The 13,531-nt window shown below is 43.9% G+C and overlaps 1 protein-coding gene across 1 annotated transcript in view; it reads left to right on the forward strand.

Moving 5' to 3' along the window:
- raph1b (Ras association (RalGDS/AF-6) and pleckstrin homology domains 1b) overlaps positions 1-13,531 on the forward strand; it is an 80,015-nt gene that overhangs the window by 50,996 nt on the left and 15,488 nt on the right. The window contains exons 6-7 of the mRNA XM_056254248.1: positions 1,311-1,385; positions 4,720-4,797. Coding sequence (XP_056110223.1) covers positions 1,311-1,385; positions 4,720-4,797 — 153 coding nt within the window. The remainder of the gene's footprint in view (positions 1-1,310; positions 1,386-4,719; positions 4,798-13,531) is intronic.

The following is a 13,531-nucleotide window of genomic DNA, read 5'->3' on the forward strand; positions in this document are numbered from 1 at the left end:
TTTGCATTGGTAATGCATAACTAAAAGTTAATCTGCCTAGAACTGTATGCTCAGCTCACCACAAAAAGGATCATTTTGAAAACTTGCCAGTTAAATACAAGCCCATTAAGGGGATAGGTCACCCAAAAATTACAATTCTGTCATAATTTACTCACCTTCACGATACAATATTCTATCATCATTTTTGTCCATCTCACGTGTCAAGCAAGTATACAGTTGAGCTTCTGTTTACTATAATTCATGTGCTCTATGTATGTGTATGTGCTTTGATCAATGTTTATATGTGAATAAAAGCCTACATTTAATTTGTTCATTTATATATAAATCAATTCAGAAGATTTGGGCTAAACCACGTCTTTCAGTGGATGGACAAAAATGACAGAATATTAAAAAAATATCTTCATTTGTTTTTCAAAAATAAGACAAAGTCTTATGAGGATGAGTAAATGAGGACAGAATTTTCATTTTTGGGTGAACTATCCCATTAACAAAAATATCATTTTCCCCATAGACTTCCATTGTACGTCCAATACTGTAAACTGAGGCACAAGTCAAAAATGGTTTCTGTTCTAATCAACAGTATATGGAGCATATTGTCGATTAGATTGTATTAAACCCTAACATTCATAATGTTTTACCAGAGTAACAGCATATATTGACCCTTGCTTGTGCATGCATCATTTTGCATTGTCTGCTTGCATGATTAATGTGTTTATGTTTGCACCTTTTCTGTATGTGATCTCCCCCACCCCTTTTCCCAGCATGTCTTACTCCGAAGGGCCAATGGTAAAGCTACCAGACGGCATCTTGACTTCGCCTCACAGGCGGGGGAGGTGGATCAAAGGACTGTAAGTGTGTGTGTGTGTGTGTGTGTGTGTGTGTGTGTGTGTGTGTGTGTGTGTGCGTGCATGTGTGTGTACGACTGGTGTAAAGGATATGTGTAAACAGTATGTTCTTTCTCAAAATACTGGGTCTTCTTTGCACACCTGTGATAATTCCAGGATTCATAATGTCATCCTTTTGGTTGAAAAAAAGGACCTCAGGAGCGGTGTGTTCTCGGCATAAGAGAACTGTGATCACAATATTGTGTTGAGAACTAAAAGAAGTACACAAGACAGTTCTTCTTTTATATATTTTTTTCCCTCCACACTTTTATATGCCACCTCTTTCTGATTTTGAATAATCGATGCTCAGGTGCTTCCACACTTTCTATGCTTTACCACAATCAAGTATGTATTTCTATCATTTTTGAAATCACAGTAATCATTGCACTGATTAATCTCTGTTTGTCTTTTCCCTGCACCCTGAAGCACTCGTATTTGGACAGGGAGACCTCTCTGATTCTGAAAAACATTGCAGGAAAACCCTCTCACCTGCTGACCAAGGTGACACCTTCTTTCGCTTGCTGCTTTTTCCTTTCTCTGCATGTTTTGGGTTTATGTGTCCACAGAAAGCCTTTTAACCTCAGACTTCTAGCCAGATTTGACACTTTGCTTCACCCACACTGCCTTCTTACATTTTTAAAGTGTTGTATCTTCTGTTTTCTTTTTTCTCTTTGCTGCCATCTTCATATATGTGTGCCATTTAAAGTTGAAATCAGATCATCCAGCCCAAAGTGTCTATAATGTTATTATACATTATATAATAACACCCTACATTACCTTTCTGTGACAAGAAAACATGGCTTTTGTATTATTTATTGTATTTTTTTATTTTTTTATTTTTTTTAGTCAGGTTTCCTAGTTTTAATGGTCAGCGTTCCCAGATTGTGTTTTTCATTACTAATGTAAAGTGATAAAGTTACAAAGATTCTTTGTTCCTCGTTTAAGAAATGTGTATCTTAAATGCAACAGTTAGTGGTTGGCAGGATATTTTGTAGAGAGGTGTTTGTTTTTTTGAATGCCTTGTTATCACTGCTTCCCTGAAGAAATGGCTGCTCATCACTTACATAATTTCATTTTAGGACATTTCAAGAGATCATATATAAAACTGAAACAGATTTACCTATTATTTTGTTTTTATGCCACAATTTGTGTGTGGAATTGGTGTTTGTTGTACAAGTAGTATAGTAACACTAGTGACTCCCTTAATATATATTGGATCCCAGACAGTTTTACTTTCCTTGTGATAAAACAGTATTATTTTAAAATGGATACTTCACCCAAAAAATGAAAATTCTATCACCCTTAAGTCATTCCACACCTGTATGACTTTCTTTCTGCAGAACACAAAAGATATTTTGCAGAGTACTGGTAGCCAAACTGTTTTTTTGGGGAACAAAACTGATACATTTCTCAAAATAATGTTTTTTTGTTCCATACAAGAACGAAAATCATACAGGTTTTTAACTACATGGGTGAGTAAGTAATGACAGATTTTTTGGGGGGTCAGCTATCTCTTTAATAAATCTGTTAGCCATGCAGCATAGACATTCTTGCATTTTTTACATTTACATTTAAACATTAATTAGCTAACAAAAGGCTTTGTATTGACTAACTTTTTTAATTTATTCCTGAGAACAGATATTATGCATGTGATTGAAGTTCCCATGTTGTCATACCAATGTAGATGCTTTTTCTGGTGCAGGGAATGGTGGGTTAAGAGCATTTTGTTATGTCGAGTTACTAAATAATACAAATTTAAATCTGACGCCACTTTGATTTTTCAAGGATGTGTGAGCTTTTGTTAAACCATGAAGCTTGTGCAACGGCCCAATTGATACGGTTTATTATTTTCTGAAGTTCAATGTACTGCATTACAACATTATTTCTGATACTTGTAGTATAGTAAGTGTATTAAAGTTTACAACATGTATATAAAATGTTAACAGGAATAGCTATTTTGAATTCATTTTCTTAGTATTTTATAAGTTAAGTTTCTTAGTATGCAAAATATGATCTCTAGAATTTCTAGTGACCTAGAATAGTGCAGAATTTGTTGTTTACATTAGATTTTTGGTTTTAAGTGGCATTAAATAATGAGTTTGTCCTTTTAATTAGGGTTAGTTTTTTCTTTAAATAAATTTGTGTCATCTAAGTTTTATTTATTTGTCATGACATGTACGGAGACAGAATTTCAAGAACGGAGATGTTCTTGAAATCCCACTCTGGTTTCCTCATGATTTCATCAGATTTCTCAAACAGTGTTTTTGCTTTCCTGTTCACTCTGGATGGACTCACTGCAGACTGCTGAGACACAGACTCTTTGCTCAAACACAGACAGAGAGAGAACTGGAGAAAGGAAAAAAGACTTCAAAGGGAATTTAATGCTTTTTATCGAAGCCTGAGCCTCGGCTGTTTCCAGATCTCTCCCATTTTTGTTCATTCTCTCTCTCTCTCTCTCTCTCTCTCTCTCTCTCTCTCTCTCTCTCTCTCTCTCTCTCTCTCTCTCTCTCTCTCTCTCTCTCTCTCTCTCTCTCTCTCTCTCTCTCTCTCTCTCTGCATCATAAATATGCATCTGCCGTAGACAATGATTCGAGAAAGAGAAGCTGGTCTTTCAGATCACATATACCCCTCTTTTTTCCTTCCCCACTCTCTCCTGTCTTCATTATATGCGTTTCATTGCACATTCTTTGCATATTGAAATCTTTATTTGTCTCTTTGACTTTGTATTTCTTAATCTGCCCATCTCTGTTCTGTTAGAAAAAACATGGCATAATAATAATCAAAGTTGACGTAAGGGGGTAACGCAAGTTACGCAACCTGACTTAAAATTCTTGTCCTTTCAAACCCCCTCCAAATAACTAACTTTTTTCTTTAAATAAATGGGTGAAACAATAAATACAAGGCCTAGATATCATTCATCCCCACGGTGGAGGGTGTTTTCCCACAACCACAGAAAAAGCATCAGACAACAATATCATCTGCATTTGGCCTCAAATTTATTGGCCAGTGGAAAGAAGGTCAAAGAAACAAACCTAATTGATTGGCCGCTGAGAAGCATATGTACATTCTGATTGGAGAAGTGGTACGAGAGGGTCTTTTATAGCTGATGGCGGCTTGGTCTGCTGGTGAGAGAGATTAAACCCTGTGATTGGGCACGCTACCAGAGACATGCAGCTGTTTCACAGAGAGAAAAGAGAGGGGGAGGTCTCAATCCCCTCCCAATGCTGAGCAGTAGAGTTGTGTGTAAGGTACTCTGGGTGTAGAGATGTGTGAGGGGAAGCGTTTTCATCTGTGTGTCGCGACCGATGCTCATTTCAGCTTCATGTTTCTTCAGATTGAGCTGCAGTAGACATTTTTTTTTCGGATTATTTAAATTATTTTCATCAGGCCATTCCTGCGGCAGCTTTGAAAGTTCAGCTGGAAGTACCTGTCAGGCCTTTCAAATAGTCTTGTTATAGCTGCTGTTTGTGATGATGAGAACATTGGTTAATGGAGTTCTGAAACATTCAAGCTGGTGCAGCGGTGAATCTGTGTATCAATTGGTATTGAATGAATGAGCAGCCATTTCTCTAAGGAATCGTTAACATGTGCAGAGTGATCGTGTAACTTCCTTTTGTGTCTCTGGTTGCTGGTTGATCAGATACAGAGACTTTGCAATTGTTTCAGGATTGTTTTAAATGGTCAGAAATGGATGTGATGACTGCATGTTGGAGAGGGCAGGTAAGTGAGAATGTGTGTGAAACAGAAATCCACCTGTCTGATTTCATACCTCAGTAGTGGATAAGTAATGCTCTGCGAGTGTTTCTTTGTTAACATGTCATTGTGTCATCCACAGGAGGAGCAAGCTGCCAAAGCGAAGGCTGAGAAAATCCGTGTGGCACTAGAGAAAATTAAAGAAGCCCAGGTGAAAAAGGTGAGTCAAAATCACTGTGAATCTCTGAATCCCCCCAAGGGTCAGTAAACCTCGTCTGTGTACTGCATGATGCAGCCCTTCACACGCTCTAGCGGGATAAGTCATAAAACGAATGCACAGTAGAAAATAGGTCACCCATGTGTCTGAGAGACTCTGTCTGCTTAGAATGGAAGATGCACAAACAAGTTCTTCATAGCTGTCGGTGAAGGTTTTACTTCAAATTACATGTTTAAAAATGTTCTTTGTGGTTTTTTATTGTCGTGTAAACTGGTCTGAGTTTTGGGTTTATTTGTAAGAGACGATGTATCCTATTACTCCATTCATCAGAAAAGGGCTGTCAAAATAAATGCTACCAGGCACATACTAATACCAAGTGAATGAATTAGATACAGTACAGTGATTGGGCTTCTTTAGCCAAGACAGATGACTGTTTCCATTCATTATGTGTAAAAAGAAAACTGACAGCAATGGTGCTTTGAGACCGATACAGAATGATACTGCGTCAGTATCGGGGGGGATGTCGTCAATAAGAAATATTAAAAATTCTACTTGTGGAGTCCATGTGAGCTAAAATTTTCACTCAAATAGCTGATAATATAATATGTAAATTGTAATGAAAGAAAAATTCAATTTAAGGAAAAAAAGAAATATTCTCACTGCATGTAGTGTTTTTTGGCCTGAGCACAGTCTTGAAAAAAATTTATATTCAGTTTAGTCAAAACATAAGTCATATAAACTTGCAATTGAAAAGTGGTTATTCCGTTAAATTGAACATGAGAAAATTTGTGATTATTCTGCTGAAATTCTGTCGTTTCCTGCATTCATCTGGGTTTCAGTTTGCTACGGTTCTGAGTTTGTACGCAATCGTTTCCTTCAATTGAAACATTGCACAAAGTGATAGATTGTTTGTGCTGAGGTCAAAGAATGAGGCAGGCCAGGTCCAGATGTGTGATATAGTGTGGGTCTGTGTGTTTGTTTGAAAAGTGTGTAAGGGAAGAGAGCATAAATTAGCAGAGTGTTTTCTGCTGAGACCAGGCTTGGAAAAGTGCCTCATACTCCCTGATATTCTTATGACTTTCAGGACCTCTGGCAGTGCTGTCTGTTAATGTGCCTATGCAACACTTTCTCTCACTCCCCACTTTTTGTTCCTCACTCTCTGGAAGAAAGAAAATGGGGTGTGAAATAGAGAGGGATGAAAGCCAGTTGTCAATTCTGTTCCCAGTTAGTCTTTATTAAAACCACGTTTCTGAAGATCCACATCATATTCCAATTCAGTTCATAAATCTTTACACAAAGTCAAACATTCCAATTTGAACTACATATTTGTAACGTACTGTACTAATTATGTTTTTCTTATATACAATATCACAATAAGTGCACAAACTTTAGGTGCATGCCATTTGTTTATTTCATTATATGACTATTATATGTTTATTTCATTGAAACATTTGATCTGTCTGATTTTTTTAATTGGATATAAGTGTGTTCCATCATGTTATATCTCTGGAGAAATATTTCACAATCTATATTAGTTATGATGATATACATGCCTTGAAATATTAATGAACATATCAATATACTTTGGGTTTGCTCACATTTCCGAATCAAATTCATAATCTTATGATGATTACAGTGACAAACACTGTATTTATGTAGTACATATTACAAAATAAGATTTGTCCAAACTGATTCAAAGACAGCACGAGAGTAAAGCATGATGTAATATTTTTTTCTTAAAAAGTTCCAAAGTGACCAAAAAAATAATAATTTAAAAGAAACCGGAAATATATTATATTCAGGGTTTGTTAAATGAAGTTTTTCACTCATCAGTTAATTTACTGGTCATTCACTACTTCAAAAAGAAATTAGTATCAGTATCTAATTAGTATCTAATTACTGATACAAAAAAGAAGTATCAGTCACTGCTTGGATTTAAATATATTCATTAATTTATATATATATGTATATATATATACTGGTCGCCCATGTGTGTATATATATATATATATATATATATATATATATATATATATATATATATAATAAAATAAAATTATACCCCACCACAAAATTTCATGATGATAAAATTCCCATACCCTTTTGGAGTCCGTATAGTGGTACACAAGAGTCTTGACCATGTTAAATTTGTCAGATACCGGAGTGAGAAAAGGTTGAAACCGTGGCCTTTTAAATTTAATTTTGTTTGGCTAATGTTGAAGGCTCCTCCTAGGGAAGGGGCTCTGATGGCCATGGCATGCAGTGATGGAACATAATTTATGAATCAAAACCTGATTATATTGTAGTTTATTCAATGTAGTTATCCTTTGTCTAGATTACAGTTAGCTTGGGGATACACTCTGGCCATTTTGTCAATCAACTTGATCAAACAAACCAACCAACATGAGGTGCACCCTGGAATGTTTTTAAACGGCATTGATGGAGTTGCCATGTTTACAATCAACTTATTGGCTGCTTCTTCCACTATCCAATCCAATTCATCCATTTAAAAAATATTTATTTTTGTAAAAGTTCATACGTAGGCATAATGTGTTTATCTACAGCGCTAAAGTCAAGCATTTAAACATATGCCTTTAGATAAAAAGGTTCCCTATCAGTCGACGTTATTGGGATCACTTCAGGGAACACTATCATCTTCGAGTGTCTACAGAACAAGCCAATGAATGTTGGCATGCATGAATCGCGTCACGCGCCCCACCCCGCGGCGTGGGTATAAACAGGAAGGGGGCGAACGCACACATTGTCTTTCACTTCGGAGCCGAGAAGTTATTTGACTTCACGAGTGCTGCAAGAAGAGACTCTACAAGTTGGAAAACTCATCTCAACTCTGTTCCAGCGTTGGTGTGACGGCGCGATCAGCGGTGGCCGCAAGCATTACAGCTCACAACTGCTGTTTTCACAGCATTACACTGTGTGTGTGTGTGTGTGTGTGTGTTGGTTCGATGGGCGTTCCTGAGTTTATACTCATTACAGCCGCGGCTACCCCTGGGTGCCTCAGCGTGGAAAGAGTTTTATTTTCTCTTATTTGTTTTCAACTGAAAGAGCAACACAAGCGTGACCCTGCGTCCTTTTCAGGATGTCATTCCACTTGTGCGTTTCTGGATGCGGTCATTCCCTGGCGCCAGCAGACGGCCACAATAGTTTGCTCTCGTGTTTAGGCATTCAACACACTGAGGTAGCTTTTGTGAATAGTTTGTGTTCAAATTGCGGGAATATGACTATGGCAGCGTTAAAGGAGAACTCCGGCGCAAAATGAACCTTTGGTCTAATTACACATTGTTACCTAGTCAACCGTTATCTGAGATTTGTTTTCATGATTATCGAATGTAAATAGTTTTATCTCTACAAACAGTTTAGCCTATAAAGCTAGTATAACGCTAGTATATTGGGCATAGTGTAATGATAAATAAAAATCGCTTGTTAATACCACTAACAAGGCTCAAAATAGCCCCACACTAACACGGTAGCATAATGAGGGTCCCTACCTTCAAACCGAAGCATTGAGAACTTTGTCAGTGTCCAGACAGTTTAATAAGAAGATATTTTAAACATACAGTCAACTTCGCGTATTCAGGCAGAAGCCATCTTTGAAATACAGCCTTTACCAGTCGATCTACGAACGCCGATCCAAGCCTGCTGTTCGCGCTCACCTTATCACAACTTATAGCTCGTTCACATTCTCACCAGCGCACTTGGATCGGCGTTCGTAGATTGACTGGTAAAGGCTGTATTTCAAAGATGGATTCTGCCTGTATACGCGAAGTTGACTGTATGTTTAAAATATCTTCTTATTAAACTGTCTGTACACTTACAAAGTTCTCAATGCTTCGGTTTGAAGGTAGGGACCCTCATTATGCTACCGTGTTAGTGTGGGTCTATTTTCAGCCTTGTTAGTGGTATTAACAAGCGATTTTTATTTGTCATTACACTATGCCCAATATACTAGCGTTATACTAGCTTTATAGGCTAAACTGTTTTTAGAGATAAAACTATTTACATTCGATAATCATGAAAACAAATCTCAGATAACGGTTGACTAGGTAACAATGTGTAATTAGACCAAAGGTTCATTTTGCGCCGGAGTTCTCCTTTAAGATCAAGACTTGCTTACCTCCAGGGAGGTGCAGTCCCCTCGCCTATGCCCCGATCTAGTGCCTATTCTGGACCTCAGAATAGGCCTACTTCGGCGCTTAGCCAGGGTGATCTGAAGATTACCGTGAGGGCTTCCCCACCGAGGCAATCTCTGCGGGCCCCTCACGCCTCACAAACGCTGCCACCGCCGGAGCCTCCAAAAGAGCGTGCTGGTCCTTCTCATGGACGACCAGTCGTGTCTTTTGGGGCTCCTCCTGACGATCAGATGTCGGTCGCAGCATCGGAGGGGGAGCTTCAGTCCTCTGGAGATGAGGATTCGGCTACGTTACCCCCTTCGGGGAGTGTAGCGTTGCCCGAGTCCGATCCAGAATGGGCGGCCATGCTTTCCCGGGCCACAGAGAAGGTCGGGTTTCCGTGGAATCCTCCACCACGTCCCGAACCTTCTCGGTTGGATGATTGGTTTCTCTGGGCTTCTCAGCTCACCGCCCTGGTGCCATTATTCCCGGAGGTTCATGAGGAGCTCACTAGGATGTGAACGGCACCGTATAGTGCCAGAAGCCATCCTAGTGGCTCCTCCCTCCTCACCACCCTCGATGGCGGAGCGGCTAAGGGGTATGTGGATGTCCCGTCGGTGGAGCATTCCGTTGGGATGCAACTGTGTCCAGCGTCCGCTTCCTCCTGGATTTGACAATCCACGCCTCCCATCCAAGGCATGTAAGTTTTCATCCGGTCTCACGGGCGAAGGCTTACAGAGCCTGTGGACAGGCTGCTTCCACCCTCCATGCCATGGCTCTTCTGCAGGTCCACCAGGCCCAGGCGCTCAGGGTCATGCATGAGGGTGGCTCTGACCCAAAGCTCCTCCGGTAGCTCCGTGCGGCAACTGACCTGACGATGGAAACCGCACGTTCCGTTGGTCAGGCGATGTCCACCTTGGTGGTCCAGGAGCGCCACCTTTGGCTCAACCTGGCGGATATGAGGGACACCGATAAATATCGATTCCTGGATGCCCCTCTTCCCAGGTTGGGTTATTCGGCGACGCGGTCCAGAGCTTTGCCTGGCAGTTCTCGGTCGCCAAGAAGCAGGAATCATGTCCCGGCGGACCGCTGCTGCTCCCACCCATCGCCGAGGTCAACCTCCTGTGGCGTCCTCTGCTACCGCTAAGCCACCACAGCAGCCATCACCCAGGCCTCAGCGTGGAGCAAGCCGCAGGAAGTCGGCCTCGCCCGTCCAGGCCGCTGCCAAACCAGGAGACAAGCGGAGGTGCAAATGACCCTGAGACGGGCGACCCAGAGGTGGATCAGACTGCTCTTCAGGAGATGATCGCGCTGCTCCTTCCCCTGGTGGAGGGTCGGGTGGAGAATCTGTTGTTTCCTTTTCTTTTTATTCCGCCACTGGCAACCGGCCCCCAGCCTGTCTCGCTGGCTCATCATAACTTTCTCGGCTATGCGATTCAGTTCGCCCGGTGTCCCCCAGCCTTGGCGTCCTTCGCCAGTAGGACTGTGATCTCTGCCCTGAGCACAGGGGCATTCAGTTCACCCGTGTTCTGGCGGACAATGCCCCTGTGCTCAGGGCAGAGATCGCAGTCCTACTGGCGAAGGACGCGATCGAGCCGGTCCCTCCAGCCGATATGAAGACTGGCTTCTACAGCCCGTACTTCATTGTACCCAAGAAAGTCGGTGGGTTATGACCAATCTTGGACCTGCGTTTACCTGAACCGGTCCCTTCACAGGCTGTCATTCAAGATGCTTACGCAGAAACGCATTTGCATCTGTCCCCAAGATTGGTTTGCAGCGATCGATCGTACTTTCATGTCTCGATTCTCCCTCGACACAGACCGTTTCGTCGCTTTGCTTTTGAGGGACGGGCATATCAGTACAAAGTCTTACCCTTCGGGCTGGCCCTGTCGCCCTGTGTCTTCATGAAAGTTGCGGAGGCGGCCATTGCTCCCATGTGCGAGCGTGGTGTTCGCATTCTCAACTACCTCGACAACTGGCTCATCCTGGCCATGTCGAGAGAGCAGTTGTGCGAACACAGGGACATGGTGCTCAGTCACCTCAGCCTCCTAGGGCTTCGGGTCAACTGGGAAAAGAGCAAACTCACCACCGGGCAGAGGATCTCTTTTCTCGGTATGGAGTTGGACTCGATCAACATGACAGCACCCCTCATGGAGGCCCGTGTCCAGTCAGTGTTGAACTGCGTGAGCTCGCTCAGACTTTTTCAGAGGCTCCTGGGGCATATGGCATCTGCAGCCGCGGTAACGCTGCTCAGATTGCTTCATATGAGGCCGCTCCAACACTGGCTTCACGATCGAGTCCCGAGATGGGCGTGGCAGAGCGGCTTGTGCAGGGTCCAAATTACCCCGCACTGTCACCAAACTCTCAGCTTGTGGTTGGACCCTTTGTTCCTGCTGGCAGGTGTTCCCCTAGAACAAGTGTCCAGGCATTCTGTGGTCTCCACGGATGCCTCTGCCACTGGCTGGGGGGCCACGTACAACAGGCATCCAGCTTCAGGTCTGTGGACGGGGCCTCAACTGCATTGGCACATTAACTGCCTCGAGATGTTAGCAGTACATCTTGCGCTGGGCCGCTTCAAAACGCCGCTACTAGGCAAGCTCTCACGGTGCTACCGGTGCAGGTGCTACCGGGAGAATGGCGACTCCATCCCCAGGTGGTCCAGCTGATATGGAGGCTCTTCGGGACCGCACAGGTAGATCTGTTTGCCACCCCGGACACGTCCCACTGCCAGTAGTTCTTCTCCCTGACCAAGGGCACCCTCGGCACGGACGCACTGGCACACAGCTGGCCCCGGGACCTACGCAAGTATGCGTTTCCCCCAGTGAGCCTTCTTGCACAGACCCTGTGCAAAGTCAGGGAGGACGAGGAGCAGGTCTTGCTTGTTGCACCGTATTGGCCCAACCGGACCTGGTTCCCAGAACTAGTGCTCCTCGCGACAGCCCCTCCCTGGCCCATTCCTCTGAGAGAAGACCTGATCTCTCAGAGACGGGGCACCCGCGTCCAGACCTCTGGAAACTCCATGTCTGGTCCCTGGACAGGACACTGAGGTTCTAGGTGACCTACCCCAACCTGTTAGTTGAGTGGTGTTCTTCCCACCAGGAGAACCCCCGAACTTGCTCAATCAGATCTGTGCTTTCCTCTCTGCAAGATGGGTTGGAGCGAAGGCTGTCTCCCTCCACCCTTAAAGTGTATGTTGCCGCTATCGCCGCACATCATGATGCAGTTGAGGGTAAGTCGCTGGGAAAGCACGACCTGATCGTCAGGTTCCTGAGGGGGGCGAGGAGATTAAATCCACTCTCTATACCCTCTTGGGATTTGTCTCTGGTCTGTCAAACTTCAGAGACCACCCTTTGCAATCAGCTGAGTAAAAAATTCTGTCCTGTAAAACAGTACTCCTGGTTGCATTGGCCTCCATCAAGAGAGTAGGGGACCTGCATGCATTTTCGGTCAACGAATCGTGCCTAGAATTCGGCCCGGCTAACTCTCACGTGATCCTGAGACCTTGGCCCGGATACGTGCCCAAGGTTCCTACCACTCCCCTCCAGGACCAGGTGGTGAACCTGCAAGCGCTGCCTTCGGAGGAGGCAGACCCAGCCCTGGCTTTTCTCTGTCCCGTTCACGTTCTGCGTCTATACGTGGACAGAACGTAAAGCCTCAGGACCTCAGATCAGCTCTTTGTCTGTTACGGAGGCCAGCAGAAGGGAAAGGCTGTCTCCAAGCAGAGGATGGCCCACTGGATAGTGGATGCCATCGCCTTGGCTTACGAAGCCCAAGGTGTGCCCTGCCCGCCCAGGTTGAGAGCCCACTCCACAAGGAGTGTCGCTTCTTCTTCGGCGCTGGCACACGGCGCCTCGCTGACAGACATCTGTAGAGCTGCAGGCTGGGCGACACCTAACACGTTCGCTAGGTTTTATAGCCTACGTGTTGAGCCTGTTTCTTCCTGTGTGCTCGCTTCAACCAGCCGGTAACACCGAAGTTCCCGTTCTAGTGTCGGCTTGCTGCGCCACTCCCCTCCACATGTAGTGGATACGTGTGCTTTTTTGCTCCAGTCGAGTTCCACACTTAGGCGAACCCTGTTGGTTCCCTCCGCACCCCTTCGGGCAGTCAGACGTTGCGGAGCATCTGACACCAGGCCTAGTGCTCGTATGCTTGTGTAACTTGTGCTAGGCTGGGTTCCATATGTGGTGATATGTCTGCCGTCAATGTCCGGTGTTGCATCCCCCTTCTCAGGCTGGAGCCACCCCAGTGACATTCCATATGTTGCACTGCCCCTAACCGGCCAGTCCATATGTGTATTCTCCACATGTTAACTTCCTTCGGGCAGGATGTGGCTCCCGCAGCGTCCCTCTCCCCTAGAAAGGCACGCTTTCCCAGTGTTATCCAAGAGTTCCACTGTGTGGGTTATAACGGAAAAGCAGTTGAACTCCCTCTACGCAGGCCTCCCGCCCCAGTCAATTGGGGGTCTGAGAGTCTTGCAAAGGGCGCTGGATGTGGCAGCAACCGTGGCGTTTTCCATAGGGATCCCAATTATGTCGTCACGTCAACGTAACGATAAAGCAAAAATTCAGTCAAGTATGTCTAAATGTTTGACTTGTTCTAGTGTATAATCT

Source organism: Rhinichthys klamathensis, unplaced genomic scaffold (genome assembly GCF_029890125.1).
Source record: "Rhinichthys klamathensis goyatoka isolate OS25496 unplaced genomic scaffold, OSU_Roscu_1.1 h1tg000111l_1, whole genome shotgun sequence".
NCBI classification, from domain to species: domain Eukaryota; kingdom Metazoa; phylum Chordata; class Actinopteri; order Cypriniformes; family Leuciscidae; genus Rhinichthys; species Rhinichthys klamathensis.